Source organism: Mytilus galloprovincialis, chromosome 2, assembly GCF_965363235.1.
Source record: "Mytilus galloprovincialis chromosome 2, xbMytGall1.hap1.1, whole genome shotgun sequence".
Taxonomy (NCBI): Eukaryota; Metazoa; Mollusca; class Bivalvia; order Mytilida; family Mytilidae; genus Mytilus; species Mytilus galloprovincialis.
Genome location: NC_134839.1, coordinates 80801643 through 80825162, shown reverse-complemented (window position 1 = coordinate 80825162; position 23520 = coordinate 80801643). Strand labels below are relative to the sequence as shown.

General features: G+C 32.5%; 2 protein-coding genes across 3 annotated transcripts; one reads left to right on the top strand and one right to left on the bottom strand.

The window, feature by feature from the left end:
* The first annotated feature begins 595 nt into the window (after nucleotides 1–595).
* Nucleotides 596–12128, top strand: LOC143062427 (C-type lectin domain family 6 member A-like). Its single transcript, XM_076234122.1, has 4 exons — nucleotides 596–952; nucleotides 2527–2790; nucleotides 8863–9033; nucleotides 11875–12128. The coding sequence occupies exons 1-4, from the start codon at nucleotides 919–921 to the stop codon at nucleotides 12117–12119; spliced, it is 714 nt and encodes a 237-aa protein (XP_076090237.1). The 5' UTR covers nucleotides 596–918; the 3' UTR covers nucleotides 12120–12128.
* Nucleotides 12129–20105: 7977 nt separating this feature from the next.
* LOC143064551 (uncharacterized) lies at nucleotides 20106–23376 on the bottom strand. Of its 2 annotated transcripts, none has more exons than XM_076237454.1 (3): nucleotides 23240–23376; nucleotides 21668–21947; nucleotides 20106–20639 (listed from the first exon to the last, which is right to left on the bottom strand). In XM_076237454.1, exons 2-3 carry the CDS (start codon nucleotides 21932–21934, stop codon nucleotides 20367–20369), a joined length of 540 nt encoding a protein of 179 aa, XP_076093569.1. In that variant the 5' UTR covers nucleotides 21935–21947; nucleotides 23240–23376; the 3' UTR covers nucleotides 20106–20366. The 2 variants fall into 2 exon arrangements, with proteins under 2 accessions (XP_076093569.1, XP_076093568.1); XM_076237453.1 differs by lacking the exon at nucleotides 23240–23376 and adding an exon at nucleotides 22986–23075.
* Between the last annotated feature and the right edge of the window lie 144 nt (nucleotides 23377–23520).

The following is a 23520-nucleotide window of genomic DNA, read 5'->3' as shown; positions in this document are numbered from 1 at the left end:
ATAATGAGTGTAATTATGGAACACAACCTAAATAAACCAATAACATGTTGTTTTTAAGGAACATTGGTTAAAAAATTGACAAATTTCTGAAACGTTTTCCTTATACTCTTAAGTTGGTAGGGTTAATTTTTGTCTACGACTGAAATCGTCAAGGTGGATGTGTACGTTTAATACATATTGAATTGCATTCATTCAGTAGAAATTAATGGTTACTTTAACTCACTTATGAGTTATAATATACAGAATAAAAGTAATTTGGAATTATAGTCGTCACACCAATAGTTTAACGTACGAGACACAATGGATAAATGTTCGTTTGTTTAAAAAGAACAACATTCGCCACTTTTTTTAACGAACAATCGCTTATCCATTGCATCTCGTACACACATCCTGGTAAAGCGAATTAGTTTCAATTAATGATGAGAAAACAATTATCTCATGAATTAACAGAACCCTTGAGAAAATATTACATTTTCCCAATATTTTGATTCTCAGGTTAATATGATATATAATCGTTCGAGTGAATGGCATATTGGAAATGGCAATTTAACAAACAACTTTCAATTCGTATCGGTTAATTCGTTGATAAATAATTCATATCAATTTAGATTGTCATATATTAACAGATTTAATTGTGGGAATTATTTGTTTAACAGTTATTGAAATAAATCTTTCAATGTTACTCAGACAAGTCACAGTACCTGGTAATGACATATTCTTCATTTCGCCTATATGATGGGATAAAACACAGGTTTGATGGACTGGACTCGAAGCTATAGGTTTAATTTTCATGCTGCCGTTTCAACCGTGCACAGCAATTTTTTATGGAATACTTTAGATAAAAAACATTTGTTGAAAATGTTTTGGGATTATCCAACATCATACATTACCTGAAAAAGTGATTTGATTGAAATTAGGATGTTACTTCTGTCATTGGTACTGTTGATAATAAGTAAGTCTTTTTTTCACATTTTTGTTTATTAAGGTTATTGTCATGTCTACAGGCCTTGCGGTCATAAAAATTTCGAACACGATTATTGTACTCAGACTCAGAAATAAGCCAATCAAAATACTTGATTTGGTGTCTCGAGAACAAATTTTGTACTCCGAGTACTGAGTGAAGTTTTATGACCGAGGGCCCTGGCGTTTATTGATTCCGGTCTTTTTTTAAACACATTTATGTACACAACACATCTATCAGTAGTTTGGTGCTGTATTATGTGCTTTCCTCGGTGGTATTACGTGTTGTTTTTATTCTGTGGTTAGTCACCACCTGGGTGTTGACATGAACATCAATTATATAGTCATTTTTATAAATGTACTGTTTGCAAAATTACGAATTAGTCTAGATACTAAGGATTTTTTTTATCTCAGCCATAGATAACATAAGACGTGTTTGGCACACCATTTTGAAATTTTGAGTCATCAGTGCTTTTCAACTTTGTACTTGTTTCGCTTTCCTAACAATTTGATCTGAGCGTCAGTGGTGAGTCTTATGTCGACGAAACGCACGTATGGTATATTAAATTATAAGCCCGTTACCTTTGATAACTATTAGCATGTCGAAATGTCCTATATTGTAATGTTTATTTGTGTAATTCTCATTCTGTAACGTTCTTGTATTTATTTGTACTGTGGTCCTCTCATGTAGTGTTATCGTTTTAGTGTTATATCTAACATTGCCATAAAAGCGCGCGGTTTGGTTAGCCGCAAAACCAGGTTCAACCCACATTTTTTTCTTAAAATGTCCTGTACCAATTCAAAAAAATGGCAGTTGTTATCTTATAGTTCGTTTCTGTGTGCTGCATTGTGGGTTTTTTGTTGTTGCACTGCAATGTTTCTGTTGTTTCGTTGTTTTCCTCCTATAGTTGATGTGTTTACCTCAGTTTTAGTTTGTAAACCGGATTTGTTTTCTCTCAATCAATTTATGACTTTCGAACAGCGGTATACTACTGTTGCCTTTATTGCCAACATATCTCTGAAATATATTACTTTTAGGTAGCTCGGGAATAATCACTTGCGCAATCAAATATTTTTAAAAAGTTTGAAAGAAACAACGTCAACACAGGCTTCACTACAATAGCTACAATCGTCAAAGGACATATTTGCACGGAATGAATTTTAGTGTGATTGCTTAAAATTCATACAACTCACAAGGGAGAAGAAAGATACAAAAGAAAGATATAACATTTATAACATACTGGTGCCAAATCACTAATGAAGTAAGAGTATTCTCGGGAATAGGTTTCGGAAACAGTGATACATGCCAAAATGAGAATTGATCAAATCATTAATCTCACTGCGTTGTTAAGTTACAACGTATTTTACTCGTTGGCTTGATAACTTAAGAAAATCTAGTATACGCATATAAATATTGGTAGAAGTAATCTTAAACATAAAGTTTTCACTCCAAGCTCATACTTTGAATAGAAATTAAAAGTAGCAAGAACCGTAATTTTTTTTTAATAAGACACAACTATGCACTTGATGTATAAACCAAATTTCAGATTTCGTTGTTTTTTCTAGATACAAGACCTTCTGGTGCTAACATAGGAATGACATTTCAGTTAATACCCGACATTTCAATTCTACTGTCCTCACAAACGTCCACATTTTTATGCCGAAAGGAAAGTAATCAACGACACGACTGTTTTCTACAATGTTTTAATATACCCGAATGTCTAAGTGTACTTATCACACATGGAAGTTGTTACTGTAATACGGATCTGACACCAAACAGCACCTACCATCAGAGTGAAACACAGATCTATGTCAAAAGACCTGCAAATGGTTAGTAAATTATATGAAATATACTTTATTATATAGAATTAAAACGTAGTAAACGATACATACCTTGACGAAGAAAAAATATACAGATTGAATTAGTCTCATTGCGTTGCTAAGCTATAATCCTGGTACCTTTGATAACTATTAGAACATATTTTACTCATCGTCTTGACCACTTTAATTTATATATATATCAATATTTATAGTTATCCATGTAAACGAGTGTCAAATTACCTTTGTTTTTTTTTACCAATTGCCGATTCTGAAGAAAAGTTACTTACTGTTGACCTTGAATAGATGTTTTTATATATAATTGACTAATTTGTGGTGAACGATAATCCATAAAATCACGTCGAAAGCATAACAACTATAAGGTATTCTAATATGACGTGCTTCTATCGTTTTGTAAACAACACCGTGTTAAAATTCTCGATATATCGATACTTAGCGCAGACTCAAAAATATACATAATAACGGCTGTAACAATATACTTCCCACGTAAATCCACATGTATTTGAACCTATTTGCAAACCCTTTGCCGATTTTATTGTTTTAAAAATTGCAATTAAAAAAAGAAAAATAACTTTTATTCTCATTCGGATACATAATAAAAAGAAGTAATCCACATGACCTCGGAGAAATCAATAAAATAAAAAATAAAATAAAATTCTGCGAAAGTCTGTTAATGATTTTGGCACATTTAAGTCATTTCAAAACATGACGTCATACAAATGAAAATCGCTACGAGTGAAAGTTTTCTGTTACGTGAGCCATCCAAATTCGTATAATATCGTATTTAAATTGATTTTTGAGGTAAGTTTCGTATAATTTTCTTCTATTGTATTGCATTATTCGCATATTTACTGATTTCAGCAAGTGAACATGGCGGCTCCTTAGTTACGAAATGTTAACTTTGGATTTGACGGTAGCATACGAGAAAAACATGTAAATTAAAAATGGCAAATGTTGGGTTTGAGAATTAAAAGAATTAAACAGATTTTTTTAATAGCTGAAATAATCCATGCTAGCTATAGATTTATTAGAAGGCTTGAGCTTTATCTAACGGGGAGTAAAAAATAAAAGCCACACACACAGCATACCCACTCTCGCTTCAGTTTTTTAATGACCGTATTTGTCCTATTAGAATCGAAATAATTCATGGAAGCCATAGATTGTTGGAAATTTATGGCCTGGGCATGCGAATATCACGGTCCAGGCCATGTGTAAATTTCCAACAATCTATGGCTTCCATGAATTATTTCTTAAATATTTTTTTGGAAGAAGTTATCAAATGTTGATGGAAATTATTTAGTTTTTTCTTTTAGACACATTACAATCCACTTAAAGGCTTATTCAATTTATCATTGTTGTTATGAAGACGTAGCAACTTCCAGTACTACCACACGAATATTTTTTTTAACAGCGTGATCACAAAACCCTGAAAGTTTTGACCAAAGACAGGTCATTCTAAAACTTATTATACTGTCAACTTTTTAAATTTAATTCAGTACATATTAGTAAAAATAAAAAGACAATTCAATACCTTACAGTCTTTACATTTCATTATGATTATAGTATTTGACATTGTATAATACATTAAAGTACAATAAAAGATAAAGAATAATAAAAAAGCAAATGCGTTTATCCTAGATAAATCGTAGGTAGAAATCCTTCCCTTATGTCGACGTTATGATCATGGTAGAGTTAAAACAACAATATTTTGCCGATGTTAAAATTGATCAGGATGAAAGACAAAGGTTAGAAACAAAACCTCATGAACACTAAAAGAAGCGCGACCGGGCGCATCAATAGGGTAAACGTATTCTGCCATCCATGTATTACTCAGCATGCGAATAAACAGACAGTCAAATTGGCTCAATCATCAGGAATAGGACACAAGGGTAAAATTACATATCAGACGACCATCGTGTCATCTAAATATATAAGACAACGAAAACATGTCGCCCGTGAGTTGAGACGCCGATAAATCGTACATCGTTTCGGTCAACCATTTTGTGATGGATACAGTAAAACTGTAGAGTGTTTATTTGATGAACTAATTATATAATCACTTCAGCAGAATACATTTAGTTTTATATTAGGGATGTCCTTCTCACACTTTTTCGGGATCATATCTCGAAAAGCCACACAATCTATTAATAAAAAATAGCTAACAATAGCGTACAAACCAAGGAAGCGTTACCAAATAAAAAAAAAATACAAAATAAAGATAGCTTTATCAACTTTTCAATATGTTGAATAGCTTGCTTATTGGTGCAGTTTTACTTTTCAACAATGTCATGTAAGAGTTTTTCAATTAACTTAAATGGGTTCTATAGTTTCAGTCCGTTATTTTTTTTTTATAATCTATATTATTGATCGACTAATACATCCTATTCTATTCATGATCAAATAACCAAAACAAAATTCATCAAAAAAGTTTAAATTAAGGTGGTACCCAACACTTTCACTAAAATTAATTTGGTTCGTTTAATTTTCATAAAATTTTGTCAAAGTATTTACTTTGACCCTTTAACAAAAATATAAAAATTTCAAAAATTTTGAACCAACCGTTTTGTCAGAAAATTACACTGGTTATATAGCAGTTTGACAAACACTAATTTTGATCATTGAGAAGCTTAATATTCCCTTTACAACACAACCTAATTTAAACGTTAAGCTGACTTTACAGAGTTATCTCCCTGTAGTGTTAGGTACCACCTTAAGTAGTGAATCATTATCAAGGTAAATATTTGCGACGTTAACACTAGAAAGGTCATATAATTGCTTTCATGTTCTTACGACATTGGTAGTATTACCTGGAGTCTGAAGCCCCTGCTATTTCCAATGCATTAAAACGGAAATGTCCTCAACATAACCTTTTATGCAATAATCTGTGGAAGGAATTTCGTGAAATTATATTTTTTGTTTTTTCCTCGACTTATTTCGTACATTCAAACATGCACACAACATTTCATACTAATCAAGATACGGCTCAATTACGTATCTTTCACCTTTGGGAATTATTTGCTTTTTTTTTCTTCCCTTGCTTCTTATAAAATTAGAGGTTTTATGTAGTTTCAGATAACATATTCTTTCTTTGCATAGCCGTAGATATGAAAACTACTTCTGGTTGTATTTTAAGTAAGAGTTTTGCGCCTGATAATACAATTCATGTTTTTACTCGGTATTATGACAACCCTCCCCAATCATTTCATTGATATATAGGTGTACAATGCTCGTATTGTGTGCCCCAGATCAAGTAAATCACAATCTTCAAAATATGTCTAATATCATTTTTTTACATATGTTACTTAAAAATTTGCACAGCGAATGAAAAAGTTTTTTAGTGACTAAAATTCAGGATTTTATTGCTTTCGAAGCATATCGTCTTTGTCTTTTTATCTTGTATTGGTCGTTTGTATTCTCTTATGATTAAAAAGGAATAAAGGAATACACTTCTTTAACATCTATAATTTCCCTGAAATGCCTGTACCATAACAATAATATGAAAGTTGTTTTCCATTAGTTTGATGTTTTCGAGCTTTTGATTTTGTCATTTGATAAAGGACATTCAGTTTTGAATTTTCCTAGATACCATGAACTTTTATTAGAAATTTAAAACACTTAAAGACAATCATAACATCACATTATCTTGGATCGGAGATGATCTATTCATACAACTTAGTTGCTTTAATAATGTATCATCAACCTGGTCGGTCATTGAAGCCTCGACGAATTATAGTGTTATTGGTAAATAATTAATTGCTATTTTATCAGAACAAAAGGTGAATTATCAAATAAACAGTGGAAGCCATTTCAGATAACTTTAAAACCGACACAGTACACCGCATAACAAAAATATAAAAACAAAAAAGTAATTGACGCTCACAGTATTACATTATAGGTAAGCTAACAGCTCACTTTAACTTCAGTAAACACATTTGTGACAAGTTAATGACTTATATATAGCTTCATTGAACATTTAGATCGATCAGTATTAAGTAAAACCAGTCATTGGTTCCATAACTTTTCTTTACCCGGAGGCAGTCGTTGTATAATAATCCACCAATATCAATATCAATGAGTTTGTTTCAAAATATTTACCGTGAACTTTATTTCAACCAGGACCATTTTCGTAACTTCTAAGCTTACATTATCATAGCTCCGTGTGTGCGGTGTGAGTTCTAGCATAGCTTTTTTTCTAACCAGATGCCGTCTGAAGAGAGATAAAAAAAAATGCATTTTTTAGCAATATCAGATATTACCTTTCTGACAAATCTATGTAGATATTAATGTAATGTATAAATCTGAAGTTTTAGATACAAAGCCGGTTTTCATAAATGTTTTATCAATCATTTTGATATTTATATTCAGATATCGCTTGTCAATTAAGTCATATAGATATGAGAGTTCATTTCTTTTTGAACTCAGCCGTCTTTGGCACAACTTTTTGGAATTTTGGGTCCTAAATGCTTTTCAACTTTGTACTTGTTTGGCTTTATAACTATTTTGATCGGCGCTTATGTAGATGAAACATGCGTTTGGCGTATTAAGTTATAAGCCTAGTATCTTTGATGAAGTATAATCCAAAACTTTTATTCCTTTTCTTAAAAAACAAACCTTTGACAGCAATTTATTTGAAACTATCAGTGTAAAAGACACAGAGTTGCATATTTTCACAGCCTGTGAGCAATTTCCGTCATTTAGAATATGGAAATTTGGTTTTATTATCTTACCAACATTATTTACTTCAATTCATCGAAAGAAGATGTAATTAAAAAGTAAAATCACAAAAATACTGAACTCCAAGGAAAATTCAAAAAGGAAAGTCCCAAATCAAATGGCAAAATCAAAAGTTCAAACACATCAAACGAATGGATAACAACGCTAGCTACTCTTTATTATGTTTAAAGGGTATACAGCAGGCTTAATATTACTGAAATTAAAAACATATCGTCTATTAAGTCAATAAGATAAAAATTAATGCCACAATTTGTGTTATATGCCCCCAGAAGGGTGGTACTATTTAAAGCAAACAAGACATTTTGTTTTCCTTTCTGAATGGGAACTATTATATTACATGTACTCAAACCCAATTGTAGTTGAAGAACGGATAAAACATGCTTACTCGATATAAACATATCGATAATTACTACAGGATTTTATGACTTTATAGTTTAATATTAAGTGCTACCATTATTGTATCAAACCTCTTTCCCTTGAAGTTTTATGTCTTCATTTCATCTATTTTACTTTTGTAAACTCATTACTGTTTAAATCATTACTGTTTATTCACTAGGTGTTTATTACTTTTGTTTGATATTGTTTGTGCATGCCCAATATATAAATGTTATCTTGTGTAGGGGAAGCCCTCGTGTTTTATCAGAATTTGCGTCAGATCCTGTTTGCATAATTGATCAAATAAAGCATTGATCAACAAAATGAATTTCATATAGAATGAATCACTGAGAGTGGAAAATGTTTTAAGTCTATCTCAACGAAAGATCGACCTAGAAAAAAAATCGGTCCCTTGAGCTTGCTATGAGGCTTCCATTTTGCTCATCGTCATTTTAACGGATGCATGAATTATCTTCAATATTATCTTGCATTCGGTTGTATTATCTCTACCATTTTTACTAAGCTTTATATAACAAGAGTTGTAATATTTATCTTCCTGCCTTACACGTTTTACTTCACCTTCTCGAGTGTAATGTTTATCTTCCTGCCTTACACGTTTTACTTCACCTTCTCGAGTGTAATGTTTATCTTCCTGCCTTACACGTTTTACTTCACCTTCTCGAGTGTAATGTTTATCTTCCTGCCTTACACGTTTTACTTCACCTTCTCTTAGTTTCAGATTAAGTGTTTAGTAACCAATTAAGTTCATTTTTATTCAATGTTATTCGTAATACAGCCTGTCATTGTCTCAGTTTCAAACGTACCATAACATATCACAGCAATTGCAAACGAACTTCTATTAGAGTTTTCATTCGCGCATGACCTATACATGTAACTTATATTTTAGGTATTTCAGTAACGAATCCAGTAATACAGTGTTAATATCAATTGTAGAATGCATGGAACATGGATACATATACCATAAAGGTTTATGCCTTAGAAAAAGTACAACAGATACGTCTTGGTTCGATGCTCTGAATGACTGTGCCAGTTCTGGAGGCCATCTCATTGTACTTGATTCGTTAACGAAACACACAACTGTAGTGGACATATTAAATACATATTGTGAGTATATCTGCATCATGTTAAACATTTATACACTAATGTACACAAAAGTATGGGCTTATATCTTCAAACGAAAAACAAAACATATTTTCTGTAGTGCGATAACAAATACCATGAAATCGCAGCGGATAGTCTACAATATCTGCATGGACAGAAAATCTACCTTTTTATAATAATTAGATCGAACAATTTCTCTGAATGGTTAGCAAGGGCTAGGATAATTTCCATTGACACTGGTCGTGGTAAGTCCTTATATTTACGTAATTTTTCCTGTTTTCTTAAAATGATGTTAGCAGTTTGACATTAAAACTGTTTAACTAGATTATCAGCGGCGTACAAATTCTTGAAACATGAAAGATATCAAATCTTTTGAAACTATAGCCAGTTTAATCAAAACTCATTTTAGCTAAAACTTCAATATACATGTATATGTATAAAAAAAGGCGTGGGTATAAATAAACTAGAGGCTCTAAAGAGCCTGTGTCGCTCACCTGTATTTACTGATGCTTTGGAAATCATGTAAAATAAGGTTAAAATCATAATTTATAGTAAAAGATATCATTAGATACTATAATAATATCTAAGATAATAGCCAAAAACCGCAAAATTTCCATAAAATTACAAACTCAGGGGCAGCAACCCAACAACTGGTTGTCAGATTTGTCTGAAAATTTCAGGGCAGTTATATCTGAATCTGATGAACATTTTTGCCACTAGTCCGATTTGCTGTAAATGCTTCAGTTTCAGAGATGTAAACCAAAAACTGCATTTTACCCTATGTACTATTTTAAGCCATGTCTGCCATCTTGGTTCGCGGGTAGGGTCTTCGGACACATTTTTAAACTAGATACCTTAATGATGGTTGTGGACAAGTTTGGTTACATTTTGTATTAGTAGGTTTTCAGAGGAGAAGATTTTTATAAAAGATTACACAAATTTAAGAAAAATTGGTAAAATTGAATATAAAGGGTAATAACTCCTAAATGGGTCAACTGACCATTTTGGTCATTTGACTTATTAGTAGATCTTACTTTGCTGAACATTATTGCTGTTTACAGTTTATCTCTATCTATAATAATATTCAAGGTAATAACCAAAAATGGCACAATTTCCTTAAACTTACCAATTAAGGGATAGCAACCCTACAACTGGTTGTCCGATTCATCTGAAAATTTCAGGGCATATAGATCTTGACTTGATAAACAATTTTAACTCAATGTCAGATTTGCTCTAAATGCTTTGGTTTCAGAGTTATAAGCCAAAATCTATATTTTACCCCTATATTATATTTTTAGCCATGGCGGCCATCTTGGTTGGTTGGCCCGGTCAACAGACACATTTTGAAAACTTCATACCCTAATGATGATCATGGACAAGTTTGGTTAAATTTGCCTCAGTAGTTTCAGAGGAGAAGATTTTTGTAAAAGAAAACACAATTTAAGAAAAAATGTAAAAAATTGACTATAAAGGGCAATAACTCCTCAAGGGCTCAATTGACCATTTTGGTCACGTTAACTTATTTGTAGATCTTACTTTGCTGAACATTAATGCTGTTCACAGTTTACCTCTATCTATAATAATATTCAAAATTTCCTTAATATTATCAATTTAGGGGCAGCAACTAAACAACGGGTTCTCCTGTGTATCTGAAAATTTCAGAGCAGATAGATCTTGACCTGATAAACAATTTTACTTCATGTCAGATTTGCTCTAAATGCTTTGGTTTCAGAGTTATAAGCCAAATCTATATTTTACCCCTATGTTCTATTTTTAGCCATGGCGGCCATCTTGATTGGCTGGCCGGGTCAACGGACACATTTTCTTTAAACTAGATACCCTAATGATGATTTTGGACAAGTTTGGTTAAATTTGTCTTACTAGTTTCAGAAGAGAAGTTTTTTGTAAACGATAACAAAAAATTAAGAAAAATTGTTAAAAATTGACTCTAAAGGGCAATAACTCCTTAAGGAGTCAACTCACAATTATGGTCCTGTTGACTTATTTGTAGATCTTATTTTGCTGAACGTTATTGCTGTTTACAGTATATTTCTATCTATAACAATATTCAAGATAATAACAAAAAAAAGGCAAAATTTCCTTAAAATTGTCAATTCAGGGGCAGCAACCCAACAACCGGTTGTCCAATTCGTTTGAAAATTTCAGGGCAGATAGATCTTGACTTGATAAACAATTTAACCTCATGTCAGATTTGCTCTAAATGCTTCGGTTTCAGAGTTATAAGCCAAAATCTTCATTTTACCCATATGTTCTATTTTAGCCATGGTGGCCATCTTGGTTGGTTGGCCAGGTCACCGAACACATTTTTTAAACTAGATACCCCAATGATGATTGTGGCCAAGTTTGGTTAAATTTGTCTTACTAGTTTCTGAGGAGAAGATTTTTGTAAAAGTTAACGACGACGGACGACGGACGCAGGACGACGACGGACGACAGACGACGACGGACGACGGACGCAGGACGACGACGGACGACAGACGACGACGGACGCCAAGTGATGAGAAAAGCTCACTTGGCCCTGTGGGCCAGGTGAGCTAAAAAGACACTAAAAACTCTTCAGTGTGAAAATAAGATTATCGAAGTCAAATTTGTATGAATGTCATATGACAACAATCCATCGGAGACTCATTTTTATTTAACAAGTAAATGAAGGAGACGCAAGTACGCAACATGCAAGAAACTTTTTTTTATACTTCGATACCAGTTTCAATATATACATGTAGATATAGTATCAATGCGAATTTCAGAGTTGTGAACATAAAACTGTTGAGTGGTTTTTTTTTACAACATTGCAAAGTTATCTTACTTTTATTATTTTTTCAGATCATCTTCCACAATTTGATGACGCTTATTATGTTGGTGCTTCAGACATTTCTGAAGAAGGTAACTGGAAGTGGATTTCCCAAAATTCTTCAGATTTTATGACTTTTAAGACTAATCAACCAAATAATATCGACATTCATCATCCTGGTTTAGATGCTGATTGTGCGGCTTTAAGAGTCACTAAAAGGGTATTAGTCGACGAGTATTGTTTACAAACAAAGGCATATATATGCGAAATAAATTGATGATCTGAATATGTTAAGTCAAATATAAGAGATGTCTTGTTGCATAAAATCGGGAGCCCTTCCTTTAAAAATCAAAGCTTATCCATGTAAAAGAATAAAAATAAGGCATTTTTAGGTTATGTCAGTTAACAAAATGATGTGAATGGAGCCCGTAAAGTAAATATGAAGGATCGAAACATGTGAAATGAGATATGTTAACGCTATACGATGGAGCAGCATGCATGTTACTGCTGAGAAATGAGAAGTTGACAGCATCAAGTTTCTTGTGTGAAGTCTGTGACAATATCGATGCACAAAAATATGATGCAGACCTTCTTTTTTCGATAGTATCCTTTATATCAATTGCACTATGATATATGAGATGAACACCTTCAATGAAATGTTGGTTATGTAGTCACAGAGAATCATCAAATTATCTGAAAGTGATATTTCAGTATTTTACGAGATGCTTTATCTTTTTGTCTTTGAGAAGGTTCTGTGTCAATTTTCCTTCGTATGAGAACAAAAACAAGTCGGCGAGTAGTGGTACACTATTTGTACCTATTTGAATCCAGAATCCCGTGAACTCGTTCTTTATTCTATATTTTAAATACGCTTCTGAATGCTTGACTGAACAGTTTTGAGGCGTTCAGATAAAATGTCCAGTTTCGGATCATCTTGCTTGCGTTTGGACATTATCTGTCCTAGTTCTCGACTCAATCCCTCATTGACTTGAAGTTTTGTTTCAGTTGCTGAACTGCAGACTTCGATATGTCGAGCCTTTGGCAAGTGTCTGAACAGAAAGTTGACGTACCAGGGGTATGTCAAAGAACGTCTCGTCCTTTTTCTAACAAATCATCAGAAGGTACCAAGACCTTGTTGATACACATGCCGTATCAACTTCACAAATACTACACGATGGTCTTGAAGTATAGATTCCGGGAACTGACTTTGTTTATCATCTGAATAGCGTGTGTTGGTATTCTTTTGTTTGTCTTTTTAAATATTACTTTAACTGTTTAGTCTACTTTTGGTGATATCTATTTGAAGTGGCTCGGTTCTAATACATCCTGGAATTGTGTTATTGTGTTATGGTGATTTTTTGTATTCTTGTATTTCGTTTTTGCTTATGTGCTCTGTCAAAATGCCTTTTTGTGTTTCTTTGTTGCATATTTGTTTGTTTTTATAGTGATTGAAATTATGGCACAATGCTGACTTTTGTACCCTATTTTGACCTTTATGTCTATTATGTATGTTTGTTTTGTTGACGCATCGATGTCAATATAAAGGAATTTTTATGCAACTGCCATAAAAGTGAGAGGTTTAGCTGGCTGTTAAACCAGATTTTATCCACCATATTCTACATGGGAGAATGCCTGTGCCGACCAGGAGTGTGACAGTTGTCCATTCGTTTGATGTGTTTGAACTTTTGATGGTGCCATTTTAATAGGGACTTTCCATTATGAATTTTCCTCGGACTTCGCTATTTCTGTTATTTTACTTTTTACAATTCACTTAGTTCATAAAGGTATCTACGGGATTGTTTTTCTACTTAATGTAATACATTAAAAGAGGGACGAAAGATACCAAAGGGACAGTCAAACTCAAAAATCTAATACAAACTGACAACGCCATGGCTAAAAATGAAAAAGACAAACAAACAACAGCACACATGACACAACATAGAAAACAAAAGAATAAACAACACGAACCCCACCAAAAAACTAGGGGTGATCTCAGGTGCTCCGGAAGGGTAAGCAGATCCTGCTCCACATGTGGCACCCGTCGTGTTGCTTATCTGATAACAAATCCGGTAAATAGTCTTATTCGGTAGGTCACATTCATGGATTGAAGGGGATTGTAGTTACGACGTAAGGAACATATCCGATATCATTTGTGAACCGGTTATTCCATAACGGTCAACCAACTCGTGATGGCGTCCGTAAAATTTACGAAGGGATGATTTCAACTTCACCATTTGGAACTCTTGGTTTAATAGCTTCCTTGTGAGCAGCAACCCTCTATCAAGAAAATCACAATAGGAAATGCAAGCACGGGAATATCGTATCAATTGGGAGATATATACCCCGTATGCAGGTGCTGCTGGAATGTTGCTACTTAGAAATGGAAAGTTCACAATTGGAAAGCTGAAATCATCTCTTTTGTCGTAAAGTTTTGTTTTCAACCGACCCTCATTGTCAATTTCTAGATGTAAGTCAAGATATGAGGCCGACTTAACTGTATCTGTAGTATCTTTTATCTCTAGCTCGATGGGATAGATGCGTTCCACATAGTCACCAAATTTTAAATTATTTAGTGAAAGGAGAGTTAAAGGATATTGCTAACTTCTTATCTTTCTTCCTAAGAAGTTCCTGCATGAAGTCAGCCTCATAATAATAAAGAAACAAGTCGGCAAGTAGAGGGGCACAGTTTGTTCCCATTGGAATACCGACAGTCTGTTGAAAAACACGTCCTCCGAACGTAACAGATATGTTGTCAATAGAAAAGACGTGTGGTGACCTTTTTTTTCCTTTTAAAATTCTGAAAGCATTTAAAAATACCTAGTTTTCAAATTTTAATTTTCAAATTCTATCATTTGGTCAACTTATCACATAATGATGCCTTTTCCCTGTGTAGCCTAATAGTACACAACATGGATAATTTCTTCACAACCTGAAGTTTGAGTAAAAGCTCCAGTATTTATAAGTATCTAAATATTTTTTGGACATACACGTTTTGCATAGTATGAAAAAAATCCATTTCTTTTCGTTTATACTTCTATGCTACCAAAGACAAACCAATAATACCAAGGCAAAACAGTCTTCAAAACACAACATAGAAGACTAAATACCGAGAAAAACGAAACCCAACAAAACACTTTTTTATTTTTATTTTTATTTTATCTCCGCTGCCCCAGAAGGGTTTGCCGATCCTGCTCAAAATGTGGAACCCGTCATGCTACTCATGGAAGTACAAATTTGGTGATGCCACATTAGAGGATTTCGACAATAAAAACATTGGTCGCATCATCAAATAAAAAGAACCAAAATACATTCTTGGCTTTCAAATTTTTGGGTTTGAGCCTTCCTGATGAAGGCAAATTCCAAAAAAAGTTGACTGACGCACAAGACTTATAAAGTGTTAATTGTTTTTGCAACTGATACTTTGAAAATGTATATCCCCCTTATGTTACGTCCAAGTTTTGGTAATATGTATCCGAACAAGAACCAGGATGGAACTTTTTTGTGCCTTTCAATGTCTTATATAATTATCTGGTTATTATCTTCTTCTTTTTTCAATCTGCAAATTATACACGTATTAACACAAATTGTTACTCTTAATGACAACTCAACGTGTAGAGAATTTATAAATTGATAGAAAATTTATTCATTAAAATTGAGATTTTTACAAACAAATGAACGAAAAATCATAGCACGTATGCTCCCCAATCAATATGGAAATAACTTCATATTTGAATAAGAAACCATTTAGCCTGATTTGTTTACATAATGCCAAAAAAGCACATTGATTGTTCACCTTAGAAACAGCCATATGCATTCGAACATATGTCATGTATTTGACAACTATCCTGTGTCTATATTCAATTCTTCTGTAGTTGTATAAATTGTTTTCAATCCCACACTTGACAAAACCAACTACAACTAAGTCCTATACAAATTATGGTTTCAATCTGGTTCTGTTTGAATAGTAAACACGTTTCATATTTAATCCAGCAAAACAAAAAAATGTGATTTTGGTTTTGATCTGAAAATCTTCGTATGTTGGAGTTCGTAAAAACGTTTGCATGTACGGGAGGGGTTTGCGTTACGGTAATTTGATATACACATGCAAAAAACAACTCTGGAGTTGTTGAAAATAACGCCTCCTTCTACGAAGAAAGTTAATCATTAATTATTCTATAAGTATTTTCGTGGCTACGTGTGCGGTGAATAAATTCTTAAAATACAAGTTAATTCGCCTATCGTAAGACAGAAAGTTTACCCTATATATCGTACGTATTAAGTGATAGTCAAAATCATACGCCATTTCGTGGTAGTGTTCGGTTTTCACCTTCCTTAATTTGCGAATAAGAGATCAACTATCAATCAATCTCTCCAAAAGCTACTAACTGTATTTATGTGAAATATAAATGATTTTATCATGTTATCTTCCAAGTTCCTATTTTACTATCATTCGACACGAGTTGAACTGAATGAACAAGTAAAATAACAAAAATACCGAACTCCAAGGAAAATTGAAGAAACGAAAGTCATCTATCAAATGGCAAATTTAAATCTCAAACACATCAAACGAACGGAAAACAACTGTTATGCTACTAACTTGGTACAAGCATTGTCTTTTTAAAAACAAAAACAGGAGTTTAAACCTGTTTTTTTTTAGCTAGCAAAACCTCTCACTTGGATGATAGCCGCATAAAAATCCATTATAATAATTTATATTACATTAAATAAGAAAACGCAGTTGAATTGCATCTAAGGATGGTGATAATAAATTGCTATTTAACGTCTATTGGTAAATATTACATACATATCCGGACGACAATATGACATATGTTACTGTCTTCAGAATATTAATTCAGCTTAATATACTGGACCGACAGGATGTACCGAATTTGTTACGTGGTAGTTCACAAAGTAACAATTAAAATGAATTAAACACGTTGCCTTACCCATTTATTCTAGTATGCCGCGTGTTAACTTAACAAAGTATATCAGGAATGTTCCGAAAAGATGCCGATATACATATAATGTTAATAGGTAAGTTAAAAAAAAATCCAAATGCAGTAGTTATCGATGTGTCTGACAGAACTTTTATAGAACCACTGAATAAATTGAACGAAAAAATAAGTTTCTATGTAAAGAATTGATATGTAATTCTGCATATTAACAATAGAAAGGTCAATGACGAATTCAGTTTTATATATTAATTGTTTTAAAACATTTTCTTACACCTATTTGAAACCAAGCCATCTGTGTATCATTATATTTCTACTCATATGACATTCAATATGGTTTCCAGATGAATGTTTCATTTTGATATAGAACGATTATAGCTCACTTGTCATTGTAGTCAAGCAAGCAATTAACGTCAGGGGAGCCTCTTGTATGTGTTTTTGATATATTCATGATTGAAATCACATTGCCAAAAGCCATTGAATTAATTAAAATTTGTATAAAATAACGTTTATTAAAAATTTCATAACGCCTTGTATAAATATTATATCATTACTTAGAATATCATTTTTATTCATGCTTAATAAACATCTAAGGTGCAATTAATAATCATGAAAAAAAAATTATGAAAATGAAAGTAGTTTTTGAACCACGCGATCTCATTTTATTCGGCTAGTTCTGATCCATTTCACTGATTGAGATCATCAAATAAATCGACTGCTGACTAATGAAAAGCAGAATTTGCTTACACTGAAATAGAGTCTGTCGATGATTAAACAGAGAAAGTATGGAATCAGTTGTAAAGTCATAAACGGGATGGACGTCTGGGTAGATTTAATACTTAGAAATCCTTCTTTTCATATAGACGAAATTACACTCAAACCAAAACCCTAAGGTCCATGTTCACTACTTGCATCTACTTCTACAAAGTGAACCATGATCTCAAATATTTAATCTCGAGGCACATGCACAGAAACGTATCAAAGCCATCTTAAAGACCCTAGATATCATTCTTCCCTAACATCTCGACACGGCAGCGACAGCAACCAGTGGAGTTGGAACTGCTGTACCATTCTAAAGAACATGAGCACACACAACTTTTTGAAGTGGGTTCATGTTACTTTGCTTTACTATTCACTTTTTTTTGTATTATCTTATTTTAATGCTGTGTCATATGATACTATCTCTAGAGCACGGTCTTGTCTCTCGACTTATTGTAATAACGACAATCAACTGTCAATATCTATATGTAGCTGAACTCATGAATTATACGTAGGTATAAACATATATTGTTGAAGATGTTGCAAGATGACCTGTGGATATGACTTGTTTTGTTTGGGTCTTAAGGTATCTATCTCATTTACTTTTACCTCTGAGTCTCATCATCATTTTGTTCAATATTTCACATATTTCGTGTTTAAGAGGAAGAAAGTCCATAAATATATAAATCTTAATCTTTTAATCTTTTAATGTTAGACAAAATACATTCATATATGTTATTCTATGAATATTTATCGACTAGTATCACCTTGACGTTTTCTAACACGATCAACACGATAGGTGTATCTTATGAAACCAGAGAAACTGTTTACCTTTATGAAGCAGATGAGTTCATACCTGGTTTGGTTGGATGATCTGTTTCTTTATTTTTATTTTTTCTGTGTCGTATTTTGTTAATTGACTAATACACAAAAAGGAATGATGAAATACAAATATATTCGGCAGCAGACTACATCAACCTTCAACTGTGTCCTCCGATAAAAATAGACACATAAACAAAACAAATGGTTTCAGATAGTCTGTTTTGTCCTGCACAATATGTGCTGCAATTTAACTTAATCTCATCCTATTTACAAATCTAGAAAATATTTCTTAAATTAAAACAAATAAAAAAACTGAAAAGTCCAGTGTTCTCATCTGTTGATATAAAAAAATGAGTTTCATCTAATTTTATTTTGTCCATTACATTCTAATATCATTAATGTTTGATAAACTTTTACAATTATTTGGCTTGTCTGATAAAAGGACTTGCTCAATTTAACTAAACTCGTGTTCCAGGCACTTCAGTATAGAAATAACTGTTTTTATTTTAATAACTTATTTTAAATTGAGGTCCTTAATTTGGTATTGCATTTGTTACATATCTATGCTATTTGGAATGATATTGATATTTTATAATGCATTTGTATGTTCTTCTTATGTCTGTTTTGTCATGATCTTTTGAAAATGGTTTTGAAAGTGTTCTATCTATGGTTTTATTTTTTGTGTGAAAGTCGTTTGTACTTTTCTTTTGGCAATTGTGCTGTCGTTCTTTTCAAAAACTAGGCTTCTTAACAACAACATTACGACCAAGAGTTTTCCAATTCTAATTCATTAATCCACATGCTAAAAACATAAGCCCAACAACCTATCAATTTCAAAGAAACATCAATGAATTTGTAATTGCATTTCGAAAAAAATAAAAGAGATATATGAATTATTTTTTCGATTTTCAGTTATAGTTTCAAGAGCCGATGTTGTATGCATATTGGTATAAACATCTGAGACTTAACCTATTTAGTGTATCTACCCTTAAATGGGGATATTGTAACACAGTAGCACAAATATAAAAGGCTACGGGAAAGGGAAAGTGTACCATAGAGCCATTAAGGCAATAAATCACTAATTTAGATCTCCTAAAATAGTCTCATTCCGACAGTAAAATAGTTAACAAAAGTTTAGCTCGTCTAAACAATTTGTAAAAATTGAATATTCCAGAAGGAAGAAAGGCTATTCGCACATTTGTTTTCCGATGTTGAATAAGTTAAAGTTTCACTGGTGTTGTCAGATAATTGTGAAAAATTAAAATAATAAAAATACCGAACTCCATGTAATTTCAAATCGAACTGTCCCTTATCAAATGACAAAATCAAAAGCCCAAACACATCAAACGAATGGAGAAAAAAAACCTGTCATATTCCTGTGCTGTCAGTTTGAAGCACGCGGTCTTAATATTTCATCTGTTTTACCATTTCTGCACTGAAACTCTTCTCACATTTATCTTTAATTCGGCACTGCATAGAATATTGTTATTTTGAACTTCTCAACGTTTGCTGTATAAAATCTAATCGGAAACATAGTGGCCGATGTAAATGTGTAGGAAATCAGAATTTCTATAGCAGCAGATTAAGAACTCTGAGCTTGCTTTTAGTAACCTAAATTGATATTGTATTATTTATTATCGTTTTAATTGTGCCCGTGTTTAAATTGTTTGTAATACACAAATAATAAAGTAGTGCATTTAGAAGCGGCGCATTCGAACTACAATAAGAAACATGTGGATAAAAATTTTATTGTACAAATTAATTATTTACATAAAATTGCGAAAAATAATAATGCCAAGTGGATCATATTTACAATCAACAATTTGTCAACGTTAGTTCAATGAATATTATTTCTCCGACCATGTTTTGCGAAACAAGAATTATCTTCATTATCAGTATTTTAAAAATAAATATGTCCTCTCATCATATTCGTACTATAGTGGTTTTATATTTTGAAGCTTACGTGTATTAAAATCAATTTTAAAGATAAATTACTTGTCTAATGGCTTAATTCTTTTTTCCACCCACTGTGGGGTTGCCCAAGGGCTGCTCCAAGCATACTTTGGGACATTTAAAACATAAATCAACCATGACTGTGCGATTAATAGTGAGGATATGATCTGTACTGTTGTGAGCTGTTGGGACAGCAAAATACCCATGACCATATGAACAAATACGTCAAATAATGTGCCTAGAATCGACCAGATATGCCATTCTTTGTACTTCGTACTCCTAGTCCAATCTAAAGAACTCCAGCTTACAATCTATAATTTCAAAAGCATTTATCAATAATAACTGTACACTCTTCTGAAGTATTAGGAATTTGTATTGATATATTGTTTCGTTTGAATATTTCTGTGTTATGGTTATTTTGTATATTTTTTTTATCAAATGCTTTGATATGTTCGGACTGAAGATAAAACAGTAAGTTGAATGTTTATTTCTATGTATATTTGTGTCAGATATGTTGAGTATATCCTCTAATGTGTGTCAAATAGCCTACTACATCGTTTTGTTACAACAGAAAAAGTAAAAAACAAAAATATCGAACTCCGAGTAAAATTCAAAACGGAAAGTCCATAATCAAAGGCAAAATCGAAAGCTCTTCAAAACTGTCATATTCCTGACTTGGTACAGGCATTTCCATGTATAAAATGGTTGTTTAAACCTGGTTTTATAGCTAGCTAAACCTCCCACTTATATGATAAGGAGTTACGGGTAGAATTAAACGTTCGCAACCCGTCTCAGTCTATTAGCGCCTATATCAAGTTAGGACCCTGTAATTTAATGGTTGTCAATTGTTACTGTCTGTTGTTATGTTTGTTTTACGTTTATTGTTGTAGTAAAAATAAGTAGTTATTTTTCTTTTTTTAATTGTTTTACGTTTTCTCATTCCGGGGCTACTTAAAGCATACTAATAGTATGGGATTCCTCATGGTTGAAGGCAGTCAATGGACAGGTCTGTAATTGTTTGACATCTTTGCCATTTGGTCTTAACGTCTAGTTGTCCCATTTGCAATCATAACTTTAGAAGAAACACCAAAGTGTCGTAAATTTGTAACTTATATTTGCACAACTGAGCTCTTTGCCGATTGTGTTTTAAGATCTTCTCATGATATATGGTTTTTACTTTGTTGTACACTTGTTTTCAAGTTTTTCTCTTTTCATTATGCTCATTTAAATTGTGTGATTTTCTAAAATCCATAACTTTTAAATGAATAATAGTGTGTGTGTATACATATACATATACATGTAACACTCGCTGATACTTAAGATATTAACGTGTGTTTACCTTTTTAGCAGTATCAGTCTTTTCCCACATAAGATAATAATACAAATGCTGTATCAACTGGATACCTGTTAACCACTGCAACTTTCCCAAAACAACAAAAGAAGACAGGAAAACAGTTAATGTATCAACCAGGAAATAGAAACGCATTCTTACGAAATCTTTTCTTGGTAACTGACGAACTCGGAACATAATCAAGCAATGTCCCACAAAATGGAAAGACTCCAGTCCAAATAAAATGAAAGCCAATATCCCAATTAGAGAAAACATCTCTTCTATTTACCTTGAAAATATAAACAAACACACATGTTAATCTTTCTGTATAGTTTAAACTGTATATGCAGTTATATGATAATGATAATATAAATTAATATGTGTGTGTACAAGCATAGGTATGGCATAAATAAAAGATCACGACAAAACGGACAGAAGTTGGAGCCCCATTGGAGGCTTCGGCTGTTTTCTGCTCTTTGGTCGGGGTGTTTTCTCTTTGCCATATTCCCTATTTCCCTCAATTTTTAGTAGAAAATAGCAAAGATATGAAACAAATGTGATGTTAATCCTATCAGAAGTGTAAATAAAAAGTCACTTGTATTCTAATTCAAGTGCTCGAAATATAAGTTTTCCTTGTGGCAAGAGTCTTAACCATAAGTACAATTATGTTGCTTATAATTCTAAAGGTTTATAGATTATGACTTCCGCAAGTAGTATTCACGTAGAATCGGAAACATAGTATCGATAAATCTCTTGAGAATAAACACGGATGTATATATATAGTTTATTACAATACATGAATGAAATAAAACAAATTAAACATGTACCAATCAACGATTAGAATTAGAACGTTGTTAAAATCCGTTTGTGTGTGTGCTGTATACTTGACCACAGTGCGTTCAATCTCCAACAATCAATCAAACCTTCAACTGGTTTTTACACAGAGAGATAACACCGAGATCATTACAATATAAAGGGTCAATAACATCTGAAAAGTCAAAAGTAAAACCAACACTAAATCTAGGTAGACGAATAATGTTACAAATTAAATCTCTAGTATTAGAACATGCCAAGGCCTCTCACTTTTGGTCTGAGGTTCTTTATAGTATACTGTCATTTGCATATGTACTCTGTACTTTGATAAATATATGACTTAGTTGTTTGCGGCTTATATACTGACTTCTGGACATCTTTGTAAATGTAATGAATATCTACCTGCAGTTTACATGATAATCTATATTGTTTGAGGTAACATATGATAACGAGAAACATTTCGTATAATAAGTCATTTAAGTATATAAGAATTATGTATTATTGTTTATCTTACCGTATGACAAGCGTGTAGTGTATAAAAAAGTAGATAAATTTAGAACAGGAAATACATATTGCGTATGCGTACTCCGCTGATCGATACAAAAAATCACTGGCAAATCATCAGTGATGCAAATTACTTGATTGATGCATTCATCGATTAATAAGTAGTTGTTGTAAACTACTCTATATTGTACTACTACACTCATGATACTAATATAAAAACTAAATATTAAACAAACAAAAACAAAAACTTATAATTAGACAAACCTTGTCACCCTGATATTCTATGCCTCACACTTCAATACCAGTAACCTATTAAAATCTATAAAGTTAAATATTTTAGTTGAAGCGACTGGTAGGGATGTTTTATGTGTGGCAACATTATGACTGGTGAACTGTATCGACCAGGGACCTTCACATAAAAGATCTATAAAAAGAAAGATAAAGGTTAATTCAGTAGAACATTAGTTATAACTAAGTTAGTATCATCTAATAGTTGTGGGTTAGCAATCTGGAAGCGACATTTGCCATACATAACAACACGGGGA